Source organism: Ambystoma mexicanum, chromosome 9 (genome assembly GCF_040938575.1).
Source record: "Ambystoma mexicanum isolate Mex_15411 chromosome 9, UKY_AmexF1_1, whole genome shotgun sequence".
In the NCBI taxonomy this organism is placed as follows: domain Eukaryota; kingdom Metazoa; phylum Chordata; class Amphibia; order Caudata; family Ambystomatidae; genus Ambystoma; species Ambystoma mexicanum.
In genome coordinates, this window is record NC_090931.1 from 264,213,774 (window position 1) to 264,237,329 (window position 23,556).

The 23,556-nt window shown below is 44.3% G+C and overlaps 1 protein-coding gene across 3 annotated transcripts in view; it reads left to right on the forward strand.

Moving 5' to 3' along the window:
- LOC138487944 (calcium/calmodulin-dependent protein kinase kinase 1-like) overlaps positions 1 to 22,362 on the forward strand; it is a 1,547,719-nt gene extending 1,525,357 nt beyond the window's left edge. For all 3 annotated transcript variants that reach the window (XM_069614593.1, XM_069614594.1, XM_069614595.1), the window contains one exon: positions 9,063 to 22,362. In XM_069614593.1, coding sequence (XP_069470694.1) covers positions 9,063 to 9,135 — 73 coding nt within the window. In that variant the 3' untranslated portion in view covers positions 9,136 to 22,362. The remainder of the gene's footprint in view (positions 1 to 9,062) is intronic.
- Positions 22,363 to 23,556: the final 1,194 nt, after the last annotated feature.

Below are 23,556 nucleotides of genomic sequence, written 5' to 3' on the forward strand. Positions count from 1 at the left end.
GAGAATGCTGCGCAGTACATCCCTGAGGGGGAAATGAAAGGGGCAGGAAGGCTTCTAAAGGCCAACAATCAGCGGCAGGGGAGACCCAGCCCCCTAAGCCGCTTTGATTTCTCCTCCCACAACATACAGGTTGGTGGATGGTTGACGGCGCATTGGCTCCAGTGCCAGGGAATTACTTCCGATGCCTGGGTTTCTTCAGCTCATTCATGGGGTATTGTCTGCCATTTTTAAGAAAACCTCCGGACGCACCCTCACTACTTCCAATCCAACTGGGACAGGAGCTCCAGAGAGAACTGCGAGACATGTAGTTAAAGGGTGCCATGGAAGAGGTACCGCCCGAGCAGAGAGGATCGGATTGGTATTCTTGGTATTTCCTGGTACCCATTTCCATGTGCCCATCTATCAAAATCACAGGAAGTTCCTAAGGTTCACCATAGGGGACAAACACTCAGTTCAAGGTGATTCTCTTTGGTCTGACCTCTGCCCCAAAGGTCTTCACCAATCTCTTGATGGTAGCTGTGGTGCACCTCAGGAGATCCGGGGTCCACGTATTTCCGTACCTGGACGACTGACTGGTCTAAAGGAAGTCCGCAGTGCAGGTCTTGTCACATCTAGAGGACAACTGCTTACTGCTGTACAGGTTGGGTTTCTCCCTGAATTTAAAGAAGTCACAAATGACACCAGTCCAAAGGCTCCAGTTCATCGGAACAGTCCCAGGCACCCGGGTGGGAAAAGCCTTCCGCCCCGAAGACAGAATCATCAGTTTTACACAAATGGTCGACTTTTTCCAGAGCCATGCCACTCTATCCGTGGCTTCATTACTCTGCCTCTTAGTTCTTATGGCCTCCTGCATTTTTCTAGTGCCAAAAGCCAGGCTGCACATGAAATCCCTGCAGTGGCTCCTGAGGAGTCAGTGGTCACAGCCCCTCAGTGCTCTTTTGGATCTCCTTGGGGAGTCCACATTGGTGGTCAACAACCTGTCCTGGTCGGCGGACTGCAGCAGTCTCATGGTGGGGTAACCCTGTGGCCTTCTTGGCCTCAGACCCGATTGGTCACGGATGCTTCTCTGAAGGGTTGGGGCACGCATTGCAAGTAATTGCAGGTGAGCGATCTTTGGTCAGCAACGGAAGCCAGATGGCACATCAACAGACTGGAGTTGCGGGCCATCAGACTAGCCCTGAAGATATTCGCTCCATCTCTGCAGGGGAAGCATGTCCTCATTCTGATGGACAACACAGTGGCAATTCACTATCTGAACAAGAAAGGTGCTGTGCACCCTTGCCCCCTCTGCAAAAAGGCGATGATGCTATGGTTCTGGTTACTGGAGAAGCAGATCTCAGTTTCAGCAGTTTATATGGCGGGCACAGAGAACAGTTTGGCTGATGCTCTGAGCAGGCAAAGCACGGTCTCACACGCGTGGGAAGTGTGCCAGGAAGTCCTAGAGGAGGTCTTCTCTCTCTGGGGTACCCCGGCTGTGGCTCTGTTTGCAACATAATCCAACAGGAAGTGCAGACAGTATTGCTCGAGGGAATTCCCAGCAAACGGTGCACTGGGGGACACGTTTCTGGTGGATTCGACCTTCCCTCTCCGTTACTCTTTCCCCTTGATTCCCTTCATTGCATGGGTTCTCCAGAGGTCGAAGCGGTTTAGAGCGACCATGAACTTGATCGCCCGGGACTAGGCGAGGAGAACGTGGTACTCTGACCTCTTGTACCCGTCCATCTATCCACCACACTGGTTGCCTCTATGGTCGGATCTCCTAACCTAGTCGTAAGGTCCCAGATCCTGGTATCCTTCAACCTACATGCGTGGCTCTTGAGAGGATGAGGTATGATGTCTGGGACCTCTCTTAGGAAGTGCTTGAGGTGTTGCTGGCTGCACGCAGACCATCTACAAAATCTTTGTGTATGTGCAGGTGGTGAAGATTTGCGGCATGGTGCAGGGAATGCGAGATTGACCCTATCTCTTGCCCCACCACTACAGGGATGGAGTCCCTTCTGTCACTGGCCTCAGCATGCCTTAAAGTGACCACAGTCCTATTTGGCGGCCGTGTCGGTGTTTAGGATATCCCCCGATAAAGGTTCATTTTTTACGATCTCGGTGATGGCACAATTCCTGAAAGGCCTTGTAAATACATTCCCACCAACTCCCTTTGTTGTCACGGATTGGGACCTTAATCTGGAACTGACATATCTGATGGCGGCTCCTTTTGAGCCTATGCATACTTTTCCTTTAAGACTTCTATCCTTAAAAACAGCCTTTTTGGTGGCTATTACATCCGAGAGGTGGGTGTGTGAGCTACAGACCTTATGCAGTAAACCTCCTTTCCTGCAATTTTCTTTTCAGTAAAACGTTTTGCTTAAGGTTGGGCATGGCTTGCTTCCCAAAGTTTTCTGAGTTCCACCTACAGCAATCCATTGACCTCCCAGTCTTCTATCCTCCCCCCGCATCCTTTTAAGGAAGAGGAGTGATTTCATCACTTAGATCGCAAAAGGGCAATAAGTTATTACATTGAAAGGACGTCTGAGAGTTCAGAAGGGCTGATAAGCTCTTCAAGGCTTTTTCTTTAGCCCGTAAGGGCCTGGCCATAACTAAGCAAACGTTGTCCCACACTATCATTTTCTGTGTAGCGTAATGCTATCAGTCTGCTAGAAAGAAATTACTGGCAGGCATCAGGGCTCATTCGACTAGGGGAGTCTAAGCGTCAACAGCATATTACAGTGGGGAGTTACTGTTAGGGGTATTTGTCACGCAATGACATGGTCATCCCTTCATACCTATGCTAAGCACTATAGTCTAGATGTGGCTCGTACAGTTTGGGCTTTTTGGCAGGGCAGTGCTGCAAAATGTCACAGTCTAACTTTCTGCTCGCCTCCTTCATCTACTGCTTTGGGAGTCTATCAGATGAGGAATCTGCGGGAGAAAGGCAATCCATTGAAGTAGAAAATACTTATCGTAAAGTTCTTTCTATGGATTCTTCTCCCAAAGATTCCTCATCTCCCCTCCCACCCATCCCCGCTCAGAAAGTCGGTGGTTGGTGTGCATCTCCTCTTTAATGATGACTTGGTGATGGTCCTCAGTGACCATTTTCTGATGCTACTTTGTTAGTGTCTATTTAAATTCATCCTATTTTAGAGGTTTATGGTTATTTCATTTTTGAGGGCTTATTAGCCCGTTGTTATCTCTCTGTTTTCCTATGCAGCATGGTATGCTCGGGGGAAACTGAAGTGTGGGGCGTAGTGACGAAGTGTATATATACGACGCCTTGATGTCAAGTCCAAATCTGACGATCAGAGGCTGACCAAGATGGATGGATGGACGGCCGAGTCGAGGTCCACTGCATCCCATTTTCCGAAGCAGCAGAGCTGGATGGAATACCTATCAGATGTGGAATGTGCGGGAGAAGAATCCATAGAAAGAACATTACTGTAAGTAATTACTCCTTCTCTGGTTTAGCACGTAGATGGTTCTTTTCCAGTCGATGCAGTACCTCTTCCACACGCTTTTGATGTTCAATGTGGATACTGAGATAGATTGAGATATCATCCAAATAGGCGCTATGGCAGATCAGAAAACAATTGGTCTACAAAACTCTGAAAAACCGCAGGGGCATTGGTGAGGCCAACGGGCATAACGCTGTACTCATAGTCGGCCAAAGGGCGCTCTGGAGGCCTTTTTCCATTTGTCACCCATCTTGATTCTGATGAGGTGGTGGGCTTACCCAATTTTGTGAAAATACAGACACCATGGACGGCTCCCAGTATGTCTTGTATCAATGGTAGGGTATACTTGTCCTTGCACGTAATCTGGTTCAGACCCCTGTAGTCTATGCAGGGCTGTAGCTCTATAGTGTCCTTTTTGGAAACAAAGAACAAAGAAGCACCTCCAGGGGATGGAGACTCACGGATTAGACCATTTTCGATGTTTCCGTAAAAGTAGGCTTTCAGAATGATCTTTTCTGAAGGAGACAGTATGAACATTCTACTAAAAGGAGTATTGTGTCGGGAACGAGATTGATAGACCAATCCTCTGGTCGGTATGGCAGTAATTTCTTAGATGTTTCCTTCTGGAAAACCTTCTGATAAGCAGAGTTCTTCATGGGGATGGCACAAAGAAGTGAAATGTCTTGCTATTGCCATTGTTCTGTTCATCAACACTCATTTTAGGAGGAGATGAAGTGGTGAAACAATTGAAAGAACAATATTCCAAGCCCAAAAACAGAGTGCGTGCTGCCCATTTCTATATATGGATTGAGATGGGTAAGCTGTGGAATTCGCAGTATAATAGGAACATGTGCTTCCTTGTCAAAGGCCACTGTTTCTCGATTCTGAGCAATCTGCACCAGTAGTTGGTGGTGTTTTCTTTGATAGGGCCCCATTCCAAAGGTCATCCAGATACACCTTTAATAGGAAGCACAAAAGATTTGGTGGCATAAGGTACTCCCATATGAAGATCCCAAGAGTGGTCCATGAAGACTCCTACTGCACCTGAATCCACCATTGCAGGAACCTCCCATACCTGTTCTGAACACCAACCCATTATTTTCGGAACCAGCCATGGAGACCTGTGAGATGAACAATTGTGGAATGCTGTGTCAAGGGACTTTCCTTTGACTCCTGGGCCATAGTCCCCTTTAGGTATGGGAGCTGGCATTTCCCTGTTTTCTCGGAGGGGCTAGAGGACATTGCCTCAGTAAGTGTGTGGGGGATCCGCAGTACATACATACGCCTTTATTTCTCCGGCAGGCTCTTTCCTCATCAGAAAGAGGACCTCTGACCTCGCCACTTTGCATGGGCTTAGGAGTGTTAAGGGATGGTTTGACCATAGCCTTAGGAAGCGCCATAGGAAAGGTTTGATTTGTCATGCTTCTGAATCTTCTCCACTCTGCCTTTCTCTCTTGCAGATGAAAATCAATTTGTAGTACCAGCTTTATTAGTTGTTAAAAAGATGGAGGCATAGGTATTCTGGCCAGTTCGTCTTTTAGGTCTTCAGTTAATCCTGGCGGTAAAGGGTAAAACAGGCTTCTTCCTGCTAAGCTGCTTACAGCACCAACTGCTTAAATCAGGTGGTATAAGTCCAGAAGGTGCCCATGTGCCATATACGTTAAGTCAGGCCTATCAAAATAGGCTTTGAAGGAGGTTATGAAGCCTTCGTAATCATTCAGCAAAGGGTCTTCACTGGTGACCAATGAAGTAGCCCAAGCTAGTGCACCTGAACCCATATGCGCTGTCAGGAAGCCTGCTTTGGCTCTGTTGGTCTGAAACATGGTATGTCTAAAGGAATAGACCACCGTACAGGCATCCAAGAATTCACGTAACTTCTTCGGGTCACCATGGTATTTGTCCACGTGGGTACCACCTGAAAAGGACCCCACAGGTAAGGCGTCTCAGGTGTTAAGCGCCTGTTTTAGAAATGTGTTTACATTTATTAGGGACTGGGCCTCTGTCGTTAGGGTCTGGACTGTGGCTACCAGCTCTTGTAGCCGATTCATTGTTTCTTCTTTATGACGTTGCAGTCTCTCAGGTGCGTGCCTTACTGTATTGGTTTACGGGTCCTGTCAGGGAAGAAAAAGGATCTGCCCTTTTGGGCATCCACCTCGATCTCTGATGTGAACAGAGACCGAGAATGGCTTTGCCTAAGGACAGAACTAGGTCCAGGGGGAAAACCCCTTATGGGAAAAAAAACAACGAGACTACTGAAGAGTAGAATCTGGCTAGTGGGGGCAGCAGTTGAGAAGAAACTCCAAACGGGGAAAGCAACTCTGAAAAGGTGGAAGCGGAGAGCTCAGATGGTGCTAGGCATGAAAGGGAAGTCAAATAGGACAAGAAAAGGGTAGCTACAGCAGGGAATGAGGAGCATCATGGCAACGGGAAAGTCACAAGCTGCGACTCCCTATCTCACCAGTAACATCAGCCTCTGTAGTATTGGTCCGGTAATGTGAATGCCACCGGCATTCCGAGTTGCTGTCTTGCTGACGTTGCATCGCAGTGGCCATCTTGAGCAGGTCTGCGTGTCATATTGTGGCCACCATTTTAGGGAGGTCAGCATGTTACATTGCTGCCTTCATCTTGGGTTTGGCACTGCTCGCCCCCATCGTAACCACAATGAATAGCAAGGTCGTAACATTACGGTATGAGACAAAGGATTGGACCAGTAGGACGTGGTACCCGGACCTTCTGGACAGAACCATCTGTCATACATTGCATCTTCCCCAGAAAGTCAATCTGCTCTCGCAAAATGGAGGACTGGTCCTTCACCTGACAATGAGCAGTCTGAACCTGCACGCCTCGATACTGAAAGGTTAAGGTACAGGGATTGGGAGCTCCCTGAAGACATTATGGAGGTGTTGCTTTGAGCGAGTAGGCCAGTAATTAAGGCTCTGTCCCGCTCTGATAAAAGACATTTTGCAGCTGCTGCAGAGCTGAAGGTATTGATCCTTTTCTGTGTGAGAGTTCAAAGGTCCCGTTGTTCCTGTTGCACCTTGCCAGGCAAGATTTGCAGGTCACAAAGGTCAAAGGATATTTAGTCGCGAACACCGGAGCAGGGATCCTTTTTCACAATTCTGATTGTAATGTAGTTCCTAAAAGGTCTTACAAATACTTTTCCTCATACTCCTTTTATGGTGCTATATTGGGACTTTAGTTTAATGGTAACCTTTCTAAACAGAACACCTGTTGAGATGCTGCATTCTTATCCGCTCGGACACCTCATGTGGAAAATAGCTTGCCTTTTAGCTATCACATCAGCACATGGTAAGCAAGCTCCAAGCGCTGTCATGTCCCGGGAGGATAGCTCAGCGGCAGCGTGCGCGTCTTGGAAGCAAGACGACACGAAGCAACAACAGGTTCGATCCCCGGGTCCGCGCTTAGAAACCTCTGGGTGTTTAAGCGCGTTATAAATACGTAACTAAGACAAAAAAAATACGCAACTAAGAAAAACAAACAATTCCTGTAACAGCGCCTCGATGCCTGCGGGCTGTGTGAGCGCTTTATAAATGTAAAATAAAATAAAAAAAAAATAAAAATGTAAACCACCTTTCACAACCATTTCAAGGGACAAAGTCACACTCGGAGAACACGCCTCGTTTTTGCCTAAGGTGGTGTCTGAGTTTCACCTTACTTGAAAGATCTGTTTACGAGCCTTCTTTCCTCCTCACCCTTCCAAGGAGGAGCAAAGGCTACATTGGCTCGACCTTAGAAGGACATCAGGCTTTTAAATCACCAGAACAAATAGTTTCTGATCGGATGACCAACTCTTTGTGGGTTACTAAGACAGGCAAGGGTGTGACGAAGCAGACCATATCTCAATGGATTGTATTATGCGTATCTAAATGCTCATCTATGGCATTAAAGGACATCCCTTATGATTTCAGGGCACACTCACCTAGAGGGGTAGCTGCCACGTTGGCACTCCTAAGAGGGGTACAGGCGGCCGCAAGACATCTGCCAAGTAGCAACTTGAGCTTCTATTCATACTTTAGCAAAACGGCAGTGCCTGGACACTCTTTTAGGTCAGGACGCCCACCCAGACAGATTTTAATATAATATCAATGGGAGTTCACTCCTCCCTCCTCCAGCAAATGAGTCAATCTAAGATGAGGAATCAGTGGGAGCACGCTATCCATTAAAAAACAAATTACTTACCTCCAGTAATGTTCTTCCTGATGGATGTTCCTCCCACAGATTTTTCATCGACATCCTATCCTATCCCACAGTTAGCATACACTCTCCTTCTTCGTCTCTTTCAATGTTTTCAAGTGTAACCTCTTAATAACATATATTCCCCAATGCGGCTGCGTATGGATGAAAAACGAGAAAACCGAGGTCACAGAACGCAGTGCAAGCTGTTTGTACCAATGCTGATGTCACTTCCATCCTCAGAGATAAATAGCGCCAAAGGACCTTGACACAAATATCGCATGGCGCCGCCTGCTGTTGAAAGATTTCTGAGATCTGCCCCTGGAGAATATATCTATGATGAGGAATGGGTGGGAGGAACATCCATCAGAAAGAGCATTAATGGAAGTAAGTATGATTCTCTGAGAACAAAAGAATGACTACAGAGCTTTATATTTGACAAATATGTCTGTGATCATGATTCCATGCTTGAATATGTACTAAGTGCGTAATGTATGCTATGCTTGGTTCTCATTTATTTTTTCCACAACGCTCACCATAACATTAAAATGTCTGTAATATTGAAGCATATTTTCTGATTCAGACAGCCTCAGGGTGAAGATAAAATGGTGCAACATGACTCCATGGGCATCCAAGCCAGGTGTCAAAGTGAGGATGGCTGAGCACATACTCGGTTCCCAATGCACAGATATCGTAATATATATATAAATATATAGCATATTGACTGTTCAACAGAGAAAAAGATCTACCAAATCAGTTAAAACAGCGGGATATGCACTAGCCTACCAGAATTTTGAGACATATTAAATGTAAAATGGTTGGACCTGGTAGTCTACTCAATTATTGGTTTGTGGAAATGTAATACAAGGCAGGGAAATGTTTGCATAAATAGGACCTAATCATGAAATATGACACAACGGATTGATTAACAATGTTTTATTTTATCTAACTCCGGGCACCCAGGTTGGAATCGTACTGTCCTAAATGTTAGCTTTGCTTATAAATGATGAAATGAGATATGCATAGGCTTATTTTATTACTTTGATTCGGTCTAATCAAGAAATGGTGACTCATTTATTTAGTTTTTGTAACATCAGGCACTCTATTAAACTGTAAAGTGTTTGACGACAAACAATAACTTGGGTAAGAGAAGAACGTTTATCTTGTCTGCAAACATATCCCTTGATACAGGCCTCCTGAGAGCTCATCCTCGCACATACTGTAGTTGAATAACCATGCCCTTTTTCCAGTTAGAATATTTTAATGGTTTGTATGCAGCCTATTAGGATGCTTAACAAAGTTCTCAGATTCTCTAAGCAGATACGATTTCCTCCCTTGCTTGGTTTCTCAGAATTGCTCTTTGAAGGCCTCCTCCATCTGTTCACCAAACCTGTTTTTTTCTTTAACTTTTTGTCTCTAATGTAGAAAGCAGGCCAGTGGAGACTGCGCAAAAGACTTTGAACTTCCTGATCTTGAAGAAGACGAGGCGGCTTCCTGAGGTCCCCCGCAAAGCTTCTCCAGTCAGACTCATCTGCTGCTGAAACCATTGTGTTTTTGTGTTGCACAGATATACACACAACAACGCACTACCATACACAAACACACACATCATGAACCAAAGCTTCAAAGCGAAAAGAGAAATGGAATTAAGATTCAGATGTACTTCAAGTTTTCATGAAGGTTTACATTTTGTCAAGCAATGTTGTTGCTTGTCGTTGACTGTCTTGTGTTCAACGTATATGTTTTGTGTGTAAGTGTATACCAAATACCACCCATGTGCCTCATATCCATTTGTGCTTATATGTGTCTTGTAAGCTATGTTTTGTGTGTAAGGATTGTTTGACCAATGAATGTGCTATTTATATTTAAAGAACCAAAAGGTTTATAACATGGAAATTGTCAAGGAGAGGTATCTTTGGTCACAGATACAAGCAGTAAAGTGATCTGCAGGAGATCATTAATATTCAGAGTCTGGCCACTGGACTATATAGGACTCTACCGTTCTAGGCACCGTGTAGCTCTGCTTGATTTGCATGGTGCCGAGGTAACTGACCTGAGCCTATGGGACTTAGTTTGCCCAAATAAAGACACATGTTTTGTGAAACGAACATGGAGAATTGAACTGTGAACATACAGCAGGAATTTTCTGATGAACTCTGAATCAGAAATGTTTGCTTTTGCATTAGGGAGCAAACTCATGCTGCCGCCCCCTTGCAAAATTTTGTAATCTACTGGAGACAACTGTCTATCACTTGACTTGAACAAGAGAAAATGCAACAACGCAGGAGCATACCACCTTCTTTATCTTAAGGCAAATCTGAAACATTTGGCTCTCCGGGTGTTTTGCACTACATCTCCTATCATACCAAGCCAACATAGTCAGTGATGACGGATCATGGGAGTTGTAGTTCCAAACATCTGCAGGTTGCAGCAGCCTGTCTTAAGGACACAGCCCAGTGAATCCTACATAGACATATCCACTTCTTAATCAATGGCTTGCATCATCACTTCTTTTTGTTACTTTCTTACTTCCGACATAAAGTCATTTAATAGGATGTCATTTGTAGGTGTGAAAATTAAAGCGCAGATATAACAAGAAGTCCGGCTGCATAGGAAAAGGATGAATACCTATAAACAAGCATTATTGGATGCATGTGTTTTAAAAGGTTACCATCCACAGACAGAGCATTTTAGGGTTCTCTAGAATGTTACCTTTCCAAATTTCCTTAGTAAAATAATTGGCTATGTATCTGGGGTTTTTCATTTTGTGTGCGTTTCCATCTAAATATGTGTGATCTTACGTGTGCTTAAACACAAAGCGTTGATCGGTACCTTTTAGAATGAGGAACATGGGAGGATTAGGAGTTCCTGTGAAGAAAATGGAGAGGCAGGGGGCTATAACCAATGGTATCCGCCCTCTACCCAAGCATTCCAAAATTTACCTCTCTCACTTTCAGTTTTAAAGCCTCAATGGTTAGCGCATTTAATACTCTGACCGATGACTGTGCGCGTCCCTACATTGTCCTCCCACAGCGTGAGCTTTAGCTGCTCAGGGGCCTTGCTGCTGGCTCAGTGCAAGTAAGGAATGGCCGCCAAAGGCACTTGCCTTGTGTGTAATACAGCAGGGGTGCTGTGGCCATGGGCTGTGTATGGAGCATGGCAAAGGGCCATGTGCTGCTGCCATAGGGAACAGGGGCCCTGCACTCAAGGCCTGGCCATATTGCCCGTGGGCACTACAGCAACTGCTAAATGGTCAAAGTATAGCATTACAAAAAAACACAATCATTCCCTAAACCAAACTTGAGTTGAATGGTCATTATGGCTCTAACTAAGATCATAGAGTACCGTAGGCAGTGTCCCAAAATGAAACCAAAACGCTATGGAAATAGCCGTCTAGGAGTCAGCTAGCTTTCCATTCTTCCTCGGGCAGTGTTTCACAAGACAGTGAGAGCCCGCAGTGTCTTCTTGATGGATGATAGAGCATGTTTATTACTCTTTCTGAGATGTTGCGAGAGATCAAATGTCAGGCAAAGCCAATAGTCCATGATGCCCCTTCAACCCTTCAGCAGGCTGGAAAGATTACACACCAAGGAGTTTCTCTGCACTGCAGGGGCAGTGCTGACCTTAGAATAATGGGCCCTCGTTCATATTCCATCTTCACACCACACTACATACTTTTATGTTTAAGGATAGTCAGTGGGCTAGAAATATTGCTCACTTTTCCAGACATGTATCCCTCATTTAGACTTCCTACTGCGGTATTACATACGTTGTGCACCGGTACAAGTGCAATTAGGACTAGAGCAAAAATGATTCTAGTGCATAGAGCATATTCAGAACTGGGGCTGGTGCAAACGTTGCCCTGGGGCAAAAATGCATTACAAGAATGTATTTTTGCACCAGGGCAATAGTTTCCCTAGTGCTGATTGCACTTGCAATGGTGTAAGGCTTCTGCGATGCTGCCTCTAATGTTGGTATTGGGTATCAAATGCACTAGAAAGGCAAACCAAAGAGGGCTGCGAATCTTGTTTCTAAAAGTGAATAATAGTGCAAGAAAGTTGATAAAAAGGTGTGATTTTATTAACAGGCAGAATACCCGATATGTGAAGGGCCTTTGACTGTGCCAGAACAATTTAACCAACATACTTTAATGAAGCGAGAATTTACCTCTTTTATAAAGGATCTGTAATGCAACATATGTGCAAATATAAGGGATATGCTTTGTTTTATGTTTTGAATTCATGTTCCATTTAACTTAAGACAATATAAGTGTGCAATATAAAAATAATTGTTTATCGAATTCTGCACTTTACCTTTAGTTTGTTCACCTTGTTTCCTGAACACTTTTGTGACGAAGTCATACATTGTTACTAAATTACGTTAGGGGGTGCATTAAATTGAGTGTTTTGCTTGCTAATACATAAAATGTGCACATGTGGTGTAACAAAGTCAACATTGTGTACTGTAATATCATTATAGAAGGTGTTTGACTTTGTAGTATGATTCAGGTCCCTACATAAACACACTGATAGGATGTGGGGAAAACCCTTAGGCCAAAATCCAAGTTTTCGTCAACTAAAACTTTGCAAGTCTTCAATTATGGCATCTGATCAGGCAGATGCAGACTGTTAAACACTGTGCGGCCGATACAGAGCGATATTATTCAAATAGAATTAGAATTAATGGTAACCTTAATATCCTCCTCTCTAAGAGCCAGCAACAGATGCTAAGTCTCACCACAAACAATTAAATCAGCATACAGATGACTAACACAAAACACAAGAAACCTTCAGATGACCACATCCTCGACTGCTGGACCTACGCCTTCAAATAGACCAACGGGTACCTCACCACAGGAGTCAACGCAGAGTACGCCGTTCATCACGAAACGCCATACCACAGATCCTGGAGGGGCTCAAAACCACCAACCTGACCTCACGAAGAACATACTCAGCTGGTTTGAAGATAAATGCAACAACCCAGACTCTTGGGAAGTCCACACCACAAGGACGGAAATATTTCCTTCTACACAAATGAGCCTCATAGAAAATATCAGAATCCAATGTCTCCTAATCAGTGGCCTCTATAGTGTCAAACGTTCTTCTGACATGTATGATTTTCTCTTCCAGGAAAAATAGACCTACTTTTTATAGCAGAACCCTCTCTATTTGAGGATCACTTTGAGATTATACATGAAGCCAACCCCACAGGCTAAAATATCATGTTTGCCAACAGAACAGCCAGGAGAGAATGATTGCACATGTTCATAAGGACTCCATCAAAGTGAAAAAACCATGCTGTGAAGACATCCCACACTGCGAACGCTCCTCCAAAACTACTCTACCTCACATGCCATACCTCCGTCTCATCTCCAGAATTCCTTCTTACAACCTATCTTTTGCGGAACCTGGCTGACGCCATTGCTAAACGTTTGATAGATTTTCAACACCTCACCATTTGGGGATACTTCAGCATCTGGCAGCAAAAGGAGGAAACCCCAGTCACAAAGTCACTTTATGTTGACCTTGGTATGCTACATCGCAAACATTTGGTTAAAGGACCCACCCACAAAGAGGAGCACACCTTGGATGGTGTTTTCAGTGATGAGAAGTGCACCAGCTCCTCACTAGTCCGTTTGCCCAAGGGAGACCGCGTCTCTATCCCGTCCAGCATCTTGACCAAAGCTCCCCAATGGTAATCAGACCTTCTACAAATGGACATCTTCCGGGACAAATTAAAGTTCCAAATTTTAGTGCACAACAAAAAACAAAGGAGAACACCAGACTACAGCCATAACTGGATAACCTCTTGACAGAATACCAGCAAGAAGCCCTTCAAATTCTCACAAAAGAAACAAGCTACCAAATGATTTACAGCCTATCTTAATCACATTAACAAATGAAGGCTCAAGAAAATCTGGAGAGGAAATTACCTTCCTAGAGGCAAATTGGCATATCACCAGCACCTTTTGTTCTACAGAGTGTAAACCATCACAGCAGAGAAAACTCATTGCACACACCAAATAGTATCAGCAGAACAACCCCAGAAGGAAGCCTTCATAATCATCCATAAATTCAAAACCTCTGCAGCTTGCACCACGACACCAACACCATCCAAAGATCTGTGACGCACTTCAGTAACCCCATCCTCCAAATTCAAGACCATTTGGACATAAACGTACCAATTACACCACTCCTAACAAGGATTTTAGCTTTTCAACCCTTCCCCCACCAAGGACTTCCTCACAATGGTCAACACTAGCAATCCAGTAGGCTCCCCTAAAGAGCTGTTCCCTCCAGCATTTAGAAAGCAATGACTTCGCAATCAAGGCTAGCACTATCCATCGTAGCCCTCCTCAATGCCTCCATTGGGTCAGGTGAGATGCTGCATTCCTTCAAAACAACCACCTATGTCACACCTCTGCTAAAAAAAAAAACAAGTCTATTGCCAATGGCTCAGCCAATTACTGACCATCGGCAACACACATTTTTCTGCCAAACAGTTCGAGAAATATACTTACCATCAACTACACGAATATGTTGAAAACAATAGCCTCCTCTATTAGTCACAGTACAGATTCTGACCAATGAGTGGAACAGAACCCACACTATGCCCGATATGGGACATCATAAAAAACAAAATGCAGTCACCAAGTCACCAGGTGCCGTCATCCTACTGGGCATTTGCACTGCCTTCAATATGATCGCCCATTAGATTCTACTAAAAAGACCAGAGGACATTGGAGTAAAAGGAACTGCTTCACCCTGGATCATCAGATTGTTGTCATGCAGAGTACCCCAAGGGTCCAGTCTCTTGCCTTTACACTTTTATGATGCCGCTACTGGAACTTATTAGCAACTCGGGCCTCACATGTTTCAGCTATGCAAATGGCATGCAAATCATCCACAAGCTCACAAATGACCCTACAGCAAATGCTTGCACACATAGGTTCCTGGATGAATACAAACAGGCTTCAACTCAACCTGACCAAAACTGAGCATATGACCTTTGGCAAAACATTTCCAACCCCTAATCCAGTTTTCTGGCCCTGCCCATGACAACAGTCAGAATCCTCAGCATTGTGATGGACAGTAACCAGACACTGAAGCCACAGGTTAAAGCCATTGTAAGGAGCTGCTTGTTCCAGCTCTGAACAATCGGCTGTATTCATTCGGTACCGGACCGCGACACATGCATGGCAGTCATAACACTTGTACTCTATAGAGACTAGACTTCGTCAACATTCTCTACCATGGACTCCTAGAATATTTAATCAACAGACTACATAGAGATCACATTGTGGCAGCCAGACTTTTCCTGTGACTGAAACGATACAAACGTATCACTCCAGCCCTCCGTACACTATATTGACTTCCAATCAAATGGAGGATTCATTTCAAAACTCGATACATAACTCATCGTGCTAACCATTGAGCACACTCCAATCCTGCAACAATGTCTTGGTAGTAGTACTAAGATTCAATCGAAAACTGCACAGAGTATCTTCCTTCAGATTCCTCTGAAACTATCTGTCAAAGCACCTTCACAGAAAAGACTACCTGACCTTCAGAAAACAGCTGCAAATCTGGCTAGTCAACTACCACTAGCATGACACCATCCCTGAAACCTCAACCAACTTATCATACTTTCAACTTTAACCCAAAAAATACAGATCACCAAATGATATGACCATTCCATGAACTAACCGACAACTCACTGACAAAGGAAATCTGAGAATGGACACTTTCGTGTAAGGCTCTGTGCGACCTTGATGGAATTCACCCAATATGATTTACAACCATAATATGATCACACGTGAAATGTGATTATCAAAAGATTATCAGAAAACTGGGTCATACTCCATGCAACCTAACTGAACCAAGCCAATACTACTGCCATGAACATCTAACTGACGGCCCAGCTCTGGATATACACGATTATTTCGAAAATATTTTATATTTTACGTAATGGAGAAGTGACCGAATTTATTTAACCTAAAACCAAACATTATTTTTTACTTTTTTTATTATGTGGGGGGAGACCCCCCACAGCCTCTCATTACCATCCTATACTAACCTGTACCCTTACCCCACACCCCACCTATTATGCACTATATATATATACCACATTACCTACCTTTTTTGGTCAAATAAATGCAGTCACTTGTCCTTACGTAAAATTGTATTTGGTCATTTCTACCAAAGCCCCCAGGCTCTCGGTTAGAGGCCAACACATGAATTCTCCTGACTACATCGAGCCACTGTTTGTCTACTTCCCCCCCTCACCTTGATGAACAGACTCCTCTCTAAAAGCTTCTACCTCCTTACACTACACTCATGACTCCAATCACACAGCGACCTCACACCTATCCGTTACCACATCAACATTAAAGGAGCTATGATGAAACTCACCTCTTTAGCTCTACCACACCCTCTCCCACAATTAGAGGCTCACCCAGAGCCGGAGTGCCGTCATTTATCAGATCTTGGGTTCTCCCCCTAGGATAAACATATACCCAAGTGTCACCCCCATACTCAAGTGTAACCCCCAAACCCATACAACCGGAGTGGCACACATGATTTGAGTACCCATGGCTTGCACCCATCAAAACCACAGTTCCACATCTACCTCCACATCTGTCCCATTATGAAACCCCATCCATAATGTTTTACATGGTCATGCCCGCATTACATTAATATACCCTTGCCTGAAACCTGGAGCGAGATGTTTGATTCACATAGAAGTTACTGTTAGTAACTCAGACTTATCCTGGCTTACTAAATCGGGACTGAATCACACTTAAACATTAATTTGTTTGTGGATCGAACGTCTCTCTCTAGGTTTAGGTTAGGAGATAGTCAGAGTTACTCACAGTAACCTCTTTGTGAATCGGCCCCTGTGTTTGTATGTCAGAAACGCAGGAACGATAACAAATTATTTTACAAACTTTGAAAAATGCATTCGGTTACAGTGTGTGACCTCCAAGTTTGTTTGGTCAGCGGCCCCACAGACGTTTCCACTTAGAGTGATACGCATTAGGCATGGTTTACACATGTTGCCTATAAATACTTTTACTTGAGATGCGTTTGTCCGCTGGTAACTCTTTTTTAATTTTTTGATCATGCATTCTTATATTTGGAATATCTTGCAAAATGTAAATACAGCTATATATTTTTACTTCTTTTTGAGGACCATCAAACAACTTCTATAGTGCACCCCCTACTGATTCTGACAGGAAAAGGTACCAAATTGGCACACATTCAAACTTTCAGTCATTTAGGACAATAATTTACAAGAAGATTAAAATAATAAGAAAAGAAAATAATCAATGTATCTGTTGCATATATGGAGGTTTTTTACACCCGTCTTGAACCCTGTGCCTAAATGTTCTTTTACTCCACTTGATACTAACTCCTACCCCCTCTTCAAAGAGGTGTGTTACCATGAGATCAATATCACAAAAAAGAAACTTTTGCCTCATTATATATATGTATATTTACATAATTATAGCGGGACTCTCCCAGCAGTGAGGAATCAGCGACACTCACTCCAAATAGCTCAGTCCATGATATGTTGTCCACAAATCATCTTGGTTTGGCTCCAAGTGGATAAAAAGAAAACATACAGGATACACTAACGCGTTTCACCCATCTTGCGCTTCGTCACAGAATGCATGGACACTATTTTCACAATTAAAACATGTTTAATAGTGGAAGCAATATATGTACACATATTTCAACCCGTTGGCAGAAAGAGAATGGGTGCTTGTATAATTCCAAGCTTTCTAATGTGCCTTTTCGGGACGTTAACATTATACAAAGATTAGGCGCGAGGCAATAGGCAAGTCATGCCAACCAACCTGTTCCACAAGAAAGTACATGAGAATCAGAAAATATTTTGCACAAGCAAACACATCTTTAAATAAAAAACAATGTGTGGGCTTCTCTATTTGCAATGTACTTACTTTAGTTATCTATGTTGTTACCTCTAAATTAATTTTAATTTGATTGATGATGTCACACTAATTGACGGCATGTACAGTACTAGAGTTATAGACTTAAAGTGTCTGGAATTATTCAGACAGAACTAGCATCAGAGGTGCTCATTTCAGAACAAAGAAAGATTGGATATTTGGATCTGCAAAGTATTGCTCGGTTTAGGAGGTAATTCAGGTTGTGGATTTGAGGGAAGTGGTCAATTTTGGAATGATATCTGTCATTCCTTGAAATATACAACAATCAATCTAGTCTAGATGATCGCTGCGAGACTATAACCCCAGCTCTACCCGCATAGCCAGGGGAGTCACTAGGTCTGGAAAACACCCGGGGCTAAACTGATGTCGGAACTGTTGGGACTGGGGGCTAGCTAGTCTTTTGGCTGTAGCTCCTGAGAATCTATCCGGGGCTACAACCAAAAGATCAGGGGCTATAGCCCCCTTAGCCCCCCCTTTCAACGCCCCTGCGCATACCACTAAGAACACATTGGGTAAACATTTTGCTTTAGGAAGCTAACAATTCTGATAAGCTCGGGTGGTTGCTACGATCTGCTGTGGCATGAAATATCCAGTGAAACCCTGAACAATTTTGAAGATTATTGCACAAAAAGGAAATTAAAATAAGGTTCTCTGCATGTGACTCAGAGGCCTTAATGAAAACCAAGATAATATAACTTATTTATAGCCGATGTCCAGTTGTTTGAGTTTGTTTTTGAAATCTTACATCGTCTAAGGTGCACATGATAAAATGCTCTGAAACCGGCGATATGTTGCAGACTATCTGGTCAAGATATTTGTCAGAATTATGCTGTTTGCTGTATTTCCTTTTTCAATAATAAATGGAGTCTACAGTATGAGAATGAAAAGAACAACACAGCATCACTCGAGCTACATAGACCTGATAATGCTTTTGTGTTCAAGTTTATTGAGCAAAATGCCAGACATAATTTTAGAAACACAGAGCCATAAGCTTAAAATGGTTTTACTGTACTACATAAATCTGCTCTGGAAACAAGGGGACTAGTTCCAGAGCAGGAATCACCAGTTTAACTATGCTACTCTCTGACAAGCAATCATCGCCATCAGCCCAATCCAATGATGGCTATTGCAGTATAAGAACCATAGCACCAGAATATCAGGCATTTGTATTAACCCTTTAAGTGCCAAGGACGAGGTATCTCGTCCTTGGGATTACCTCCCCAGTGCCAAGGACGAGATAGCTTGTCCTCGGCACTTAAGGGGTTAATGAGGAGAAAATGTTAGAAGGCTTTGCATGGTGAAATACTGAAATCACCAAAAAAGCCCTTGGCACTGGGGGGGGCTTCAACCATGGCAGTTTTTAAACATGATCTCTCAGCGTGTCTGCGCCACCCTGAAGCTGTGCGGTGGAAGGGTGCAGGCCCAGAGAACATTGGGCAGCTTTTTTACTGGGATAGCCAAAGGAACGCTTGGGGCGCTGGCACGCTGACCAATATAGAATTGGGGTCTCATGGAGGCGAAGCAATCGGCGTGCCCAATTTCATTTTTATGTTCGCCTTCTACTGAATAGATGCCCCAACCAGGAGAATCTCTCGTAAGGCAATGAGACATGCAGAGAATTTAACGCAGAACGTCCACGGTTATCTGATTGCGACTCCACTTCTGAGTCTGCTTCATAGCTCGCCTTGTCATTGCATTTGCAGGCTGCCTGAGCAGTTTGCAGTTGTTTGTGTCATCTGCAATGACTAATGAACCGCCTGTGGCGTCAGCCATTTAAGACAAGCAGCAGGTATATTCCTTCCAGCAGAGTTCGCTTTGATCCAGATGTTTGGCTAGCAGGCAGGAGAGTCGCTGCTGTGCTGACCCGCTGACATCTGTACTGCAGGCATCACCGGATCTTGCATGTAATCCTCTCCCTTGAGGGGGCGCGGGGAGGGATGTTATGTTGAAAAGCTTCTAAAGCGCAGCTTAGACCAGTAAGTATCATGGCGTCATGGATTCCAGTGAGACGAGACAACAAGAAAGACTAGCAGAGATAAGTGTTTAGCAAACTTCTGAAAGGCTAGACGGTCACAAAGTGGGAAGGGAGGGAAACTGCATAGAATAAGCGAATGTACTTTTTATGTGAAATCTACTCGTTAGTGGGGACCCTGATTTCTATGAAACAAATGTTGGTGTGGGGAAGGCCGTCCTACTGGAACATTCAACAGAACCTTTTATATTAAACGTTCTCCTAAGGGAGGAATGATGCAATAATCCCTGTAAACTAAGCAACTGTATTAATCCATTGTACTGGGCCGCTCTCCTGTAACCGTGAAGCAAGCCTGCATGCATATTCTTACAGCGCCTCGATGCCTGTGGGCTGTAGTGCGCTATACAAATATTAAAAATAAAATAAATAAATAAATCCCTCTTGTTTATTGCCTTTTCAAACAAGAATAGACCTAGAATAAATGTTGTTTTAGCCTTTTCCACATTTGACGTAGTAGTGCTTCAGAATTGCAACATGCAAAGGATATCACTGTGGGTTCTGCATGCAGTAAGTGCTTTGCGTTGCACAGCTACAGTAGAGACACTATTGTTTTATTGTTTAAAGCCCGGACCAATCTTGAGAGAAGTGGGTGCTGTAGTGCAGCACAGAGTTGTGGTCAGTGCGTCCACCGGGATTAGTCCTTCATCAGGTATTGTTGAAAAAGCTAAGTTTTGAGAGATTTAGCGAGTTGGAGACTTGTGGTTTTTTTATCCGAGACAATAGAGGGATCGAGTTCCAGAGGGTGGGTGTGTGACAAGAGAAGGACCGTTTGCAGGTCCTCCCATTGCGGGCGAGTTGTGATTTGAGCCACTTGGTCGATTAGCTGCATATTGTTTGGAAGCATGTTACCTAAACCTTCATAAAAGCTAAGTAGAGCTTCATTCTTGGTGGGCACATTGTGCAGATATTGGCAGACCAGGTAGGACTGGCGCTATGCAGAAAACTGAAGCCTCTGGCTCTCCAAATGTTTTGGACTAGCACTTCCATCAGCTCTAGCCAGCATAGTCAAGTGCTAGGAATCCTAGTCGAAAACATCTGGAGAGCCGCAGGTTGCAGACCCCTGTGCTGTAGCATGGATGACCGGCATCTAGCGGACCCCTCCGTCCTAATTGGGAAGGCGGCTGGGAAGGTTTGCATGATACTGCATGGCTATTTCACTCTGAATCCACAGATGGATGGGCTTGGAACAACCAACAACAATAACAGAAATCCACTTGTCAGCATTCTCAAGATTTAGTTCCCCACTCCTCTGCAAGCTCATCCCACGCAAAAAGTACCATTTGGGATACAGTAAGTGCATGCGTGAGCAGCCCGCCAAACACATGAATCAGACCCAGAATGGCTACCCCCATACCGGGTACTGGGTCCGGGGTCGAGGAATAGCGAATGACCGGGCCATTCCGACCTTGGAGGGCCCGGTAATTCCCTTTTTCCCGGACCCGGTACATCCCCATTCCCATTTGAGCCCCTATAGGGCTCAATGGGAATGGGGAGGATGCTAACAACGGGCCCGTTAATGACGGGCCCGTTGTTAGCATCCTGGTCTGCTAGCGGGTCCCGCTAAGGACGCCTGGTTTTACCAGATGTCCTTAGCGGGACCGGCGAGCAGACCTTGCAATGAGGCGGTAGAAGGTTAACGGCACCGGCAGCTCTACCGGCACCGTTAACCCTCTACCCCCTGGGTCGTAATGAGGCCCACTGACTAGGCTATTAGGGTTTACTTATGGTTCACAAGCTAGACCAGAATCTAGCCAATTCACATTCATATGGGCTCATGCAACAGCTAAGCATCCCTGGAGCCCAACTTCATCTGAGGAACAGTCGCAGACAGAAAAGTACTCCTGGTGTTACATATCGCAAATATGTGGCAGTCTCAGTGGCATGCAAATTATTATATCGGCCACCGCCAAAGCAATGTCGAAAAACAACCTAATGAAAATAAATCTTCCAATTATACTACTCAATGGGAGCGTTACCATAGCAATTGTCTTGTTACAAACGTTCTGGCGTTTTCTGTCCATAGTTACAATGTATCTATAAAAGCTGTACTTGAAATGATGCTTCACAATGGATGACGTGTGTAACCCGAACAAGGTCTAGGCAGAGGAGCAATTATGAGCAATGTTGCTTTACTGAACCAAGGATGACCCCAGCAGTGGAACCGCTCTGCTAAGGGTGGCACTTTGGACCAATAAACGGTATAATCGTGCATGCATTCTAATAAAGAGAGAGCTGTGTGTGCTGTGTCCGTGTCTGCATGAAGAAGTGTCGTCTACCTGCATCCTGTCTCCTCCAATGAAACCCTGGCACATTGTTCTGGATGTCTTTGTCCTCAAGCATTCCATGTGCTGGAACAGTCTGGTCACACAAAGAGTTAACATGATGCTTTACAGAAGGTGGGGCTGGTTGGGATGTCGGATCACTGCAGTGCTGTAGCTCTGATGCACATTGTACCTTGCAAAATAATATATATATATATACATTTATGCATATCTGCCTGCTCACCCTCAACATGTTCTTGTCTGTTACCTTCTATGTTAAGTGGTACTTGTATGTATTTGCCTGGAATTTCAGCATGATATTAACTATATGCACTCCGTAAAGTAACAGCGTGTGGCTGTTACGCTGTAAATATGTACCATTAATAGAGATAATATTTTTTTGCATGCTTTTGTACTATAGACCTGAAAGGAGAAAACAAATAAATTCATTGAAACATCTCCTGCCGGTGTATGTATATCATTTCTGGAGAGGCTGGGTCCCTCATCGAAGCACAGTTGATTGTAACCGATAAACCAGAATTGCTACTGTAGGGGACGTGACAGCAGTGGAGAGGCGTGAAAGGGGTTAAATGTCCCTGGAGAATCCAAGTGCATCTGATGTTGACTTAAGTACAGGCAGTTGCAACATGATGCTGACTAGACCAACCTCTTGCCAATGGGATCCAGGCAATGATGCTGTGTCTTGAACTGCAAGGTCTACATGCAGTATCCAGGGATTCCTATTTGATGCAGGGAATTGTTACAGGATAGGTGCAGCTTAAACCTGAGATACATTCAAGGATAGTAAATCTGCTCAACTGGATCCAAACCTTTCCGAAGGATAGCAGTCTAGATCACACAGGGTCGAGATCTGCAACCTGTGCCTTTACAAGTGTGTTTCCCATGATGCTGCACCTTTTATTCTGTTTTCTAGTGTCAAGGAGTCGTAGTCCAAAATATCTGGCGAGCCAAAGTCAGTAAGGACTGAACAACCTAAAACACTTACTGTAGTGGCCCTCAAGAACAACTTTCCCAACTGAGGGTCAAGGCCCTTTCTCTGTAATCTGAATGGATTTAAGAGGAAGGAGGAAAGCACAGCAAAGCCTTCATGACCAATCAAGAATTGAATACAATCGAGAGAACAGAATGACGCCCTCAACCAAGGGATGCCCACTCTCAGTAGACTGTCTCAGGCACTCCTTCCTCCGCCAAGATATACACAGACATGATGTAAATCTACAAGCAATTTATTAGCCATGGACTATGGGGCATCAAACCCCATCTGGCCATTCTCCCTGCCTGCTCCAAACAGAATTGAACTGCCATTCTCATAAACATGGAACGGGACAGCATACAATGTCCCAGCCAAGATTTACAGGAGATGGGACTCAATTGTTTTGCTCCCACCTCGCCCCTTAATACTGAACCGGTTTAAGCCGATAACCAAAATCTCCAACAACACTGGTCCAACAGCCTTCAACCAAAACGCTCCCTCTCGCTTGCCCATACCCCCTCTCCCTCTAGCCCAGTCACATCTTCATTTCCACCCACTGTACGCTATTGACACAGTCAGCCCTTTGCACATGACAGCAGCTGCCTACAAACACATAACGCTAACTGAGCAACAGCACTGTTAATTTCTCTCGCCCTGAA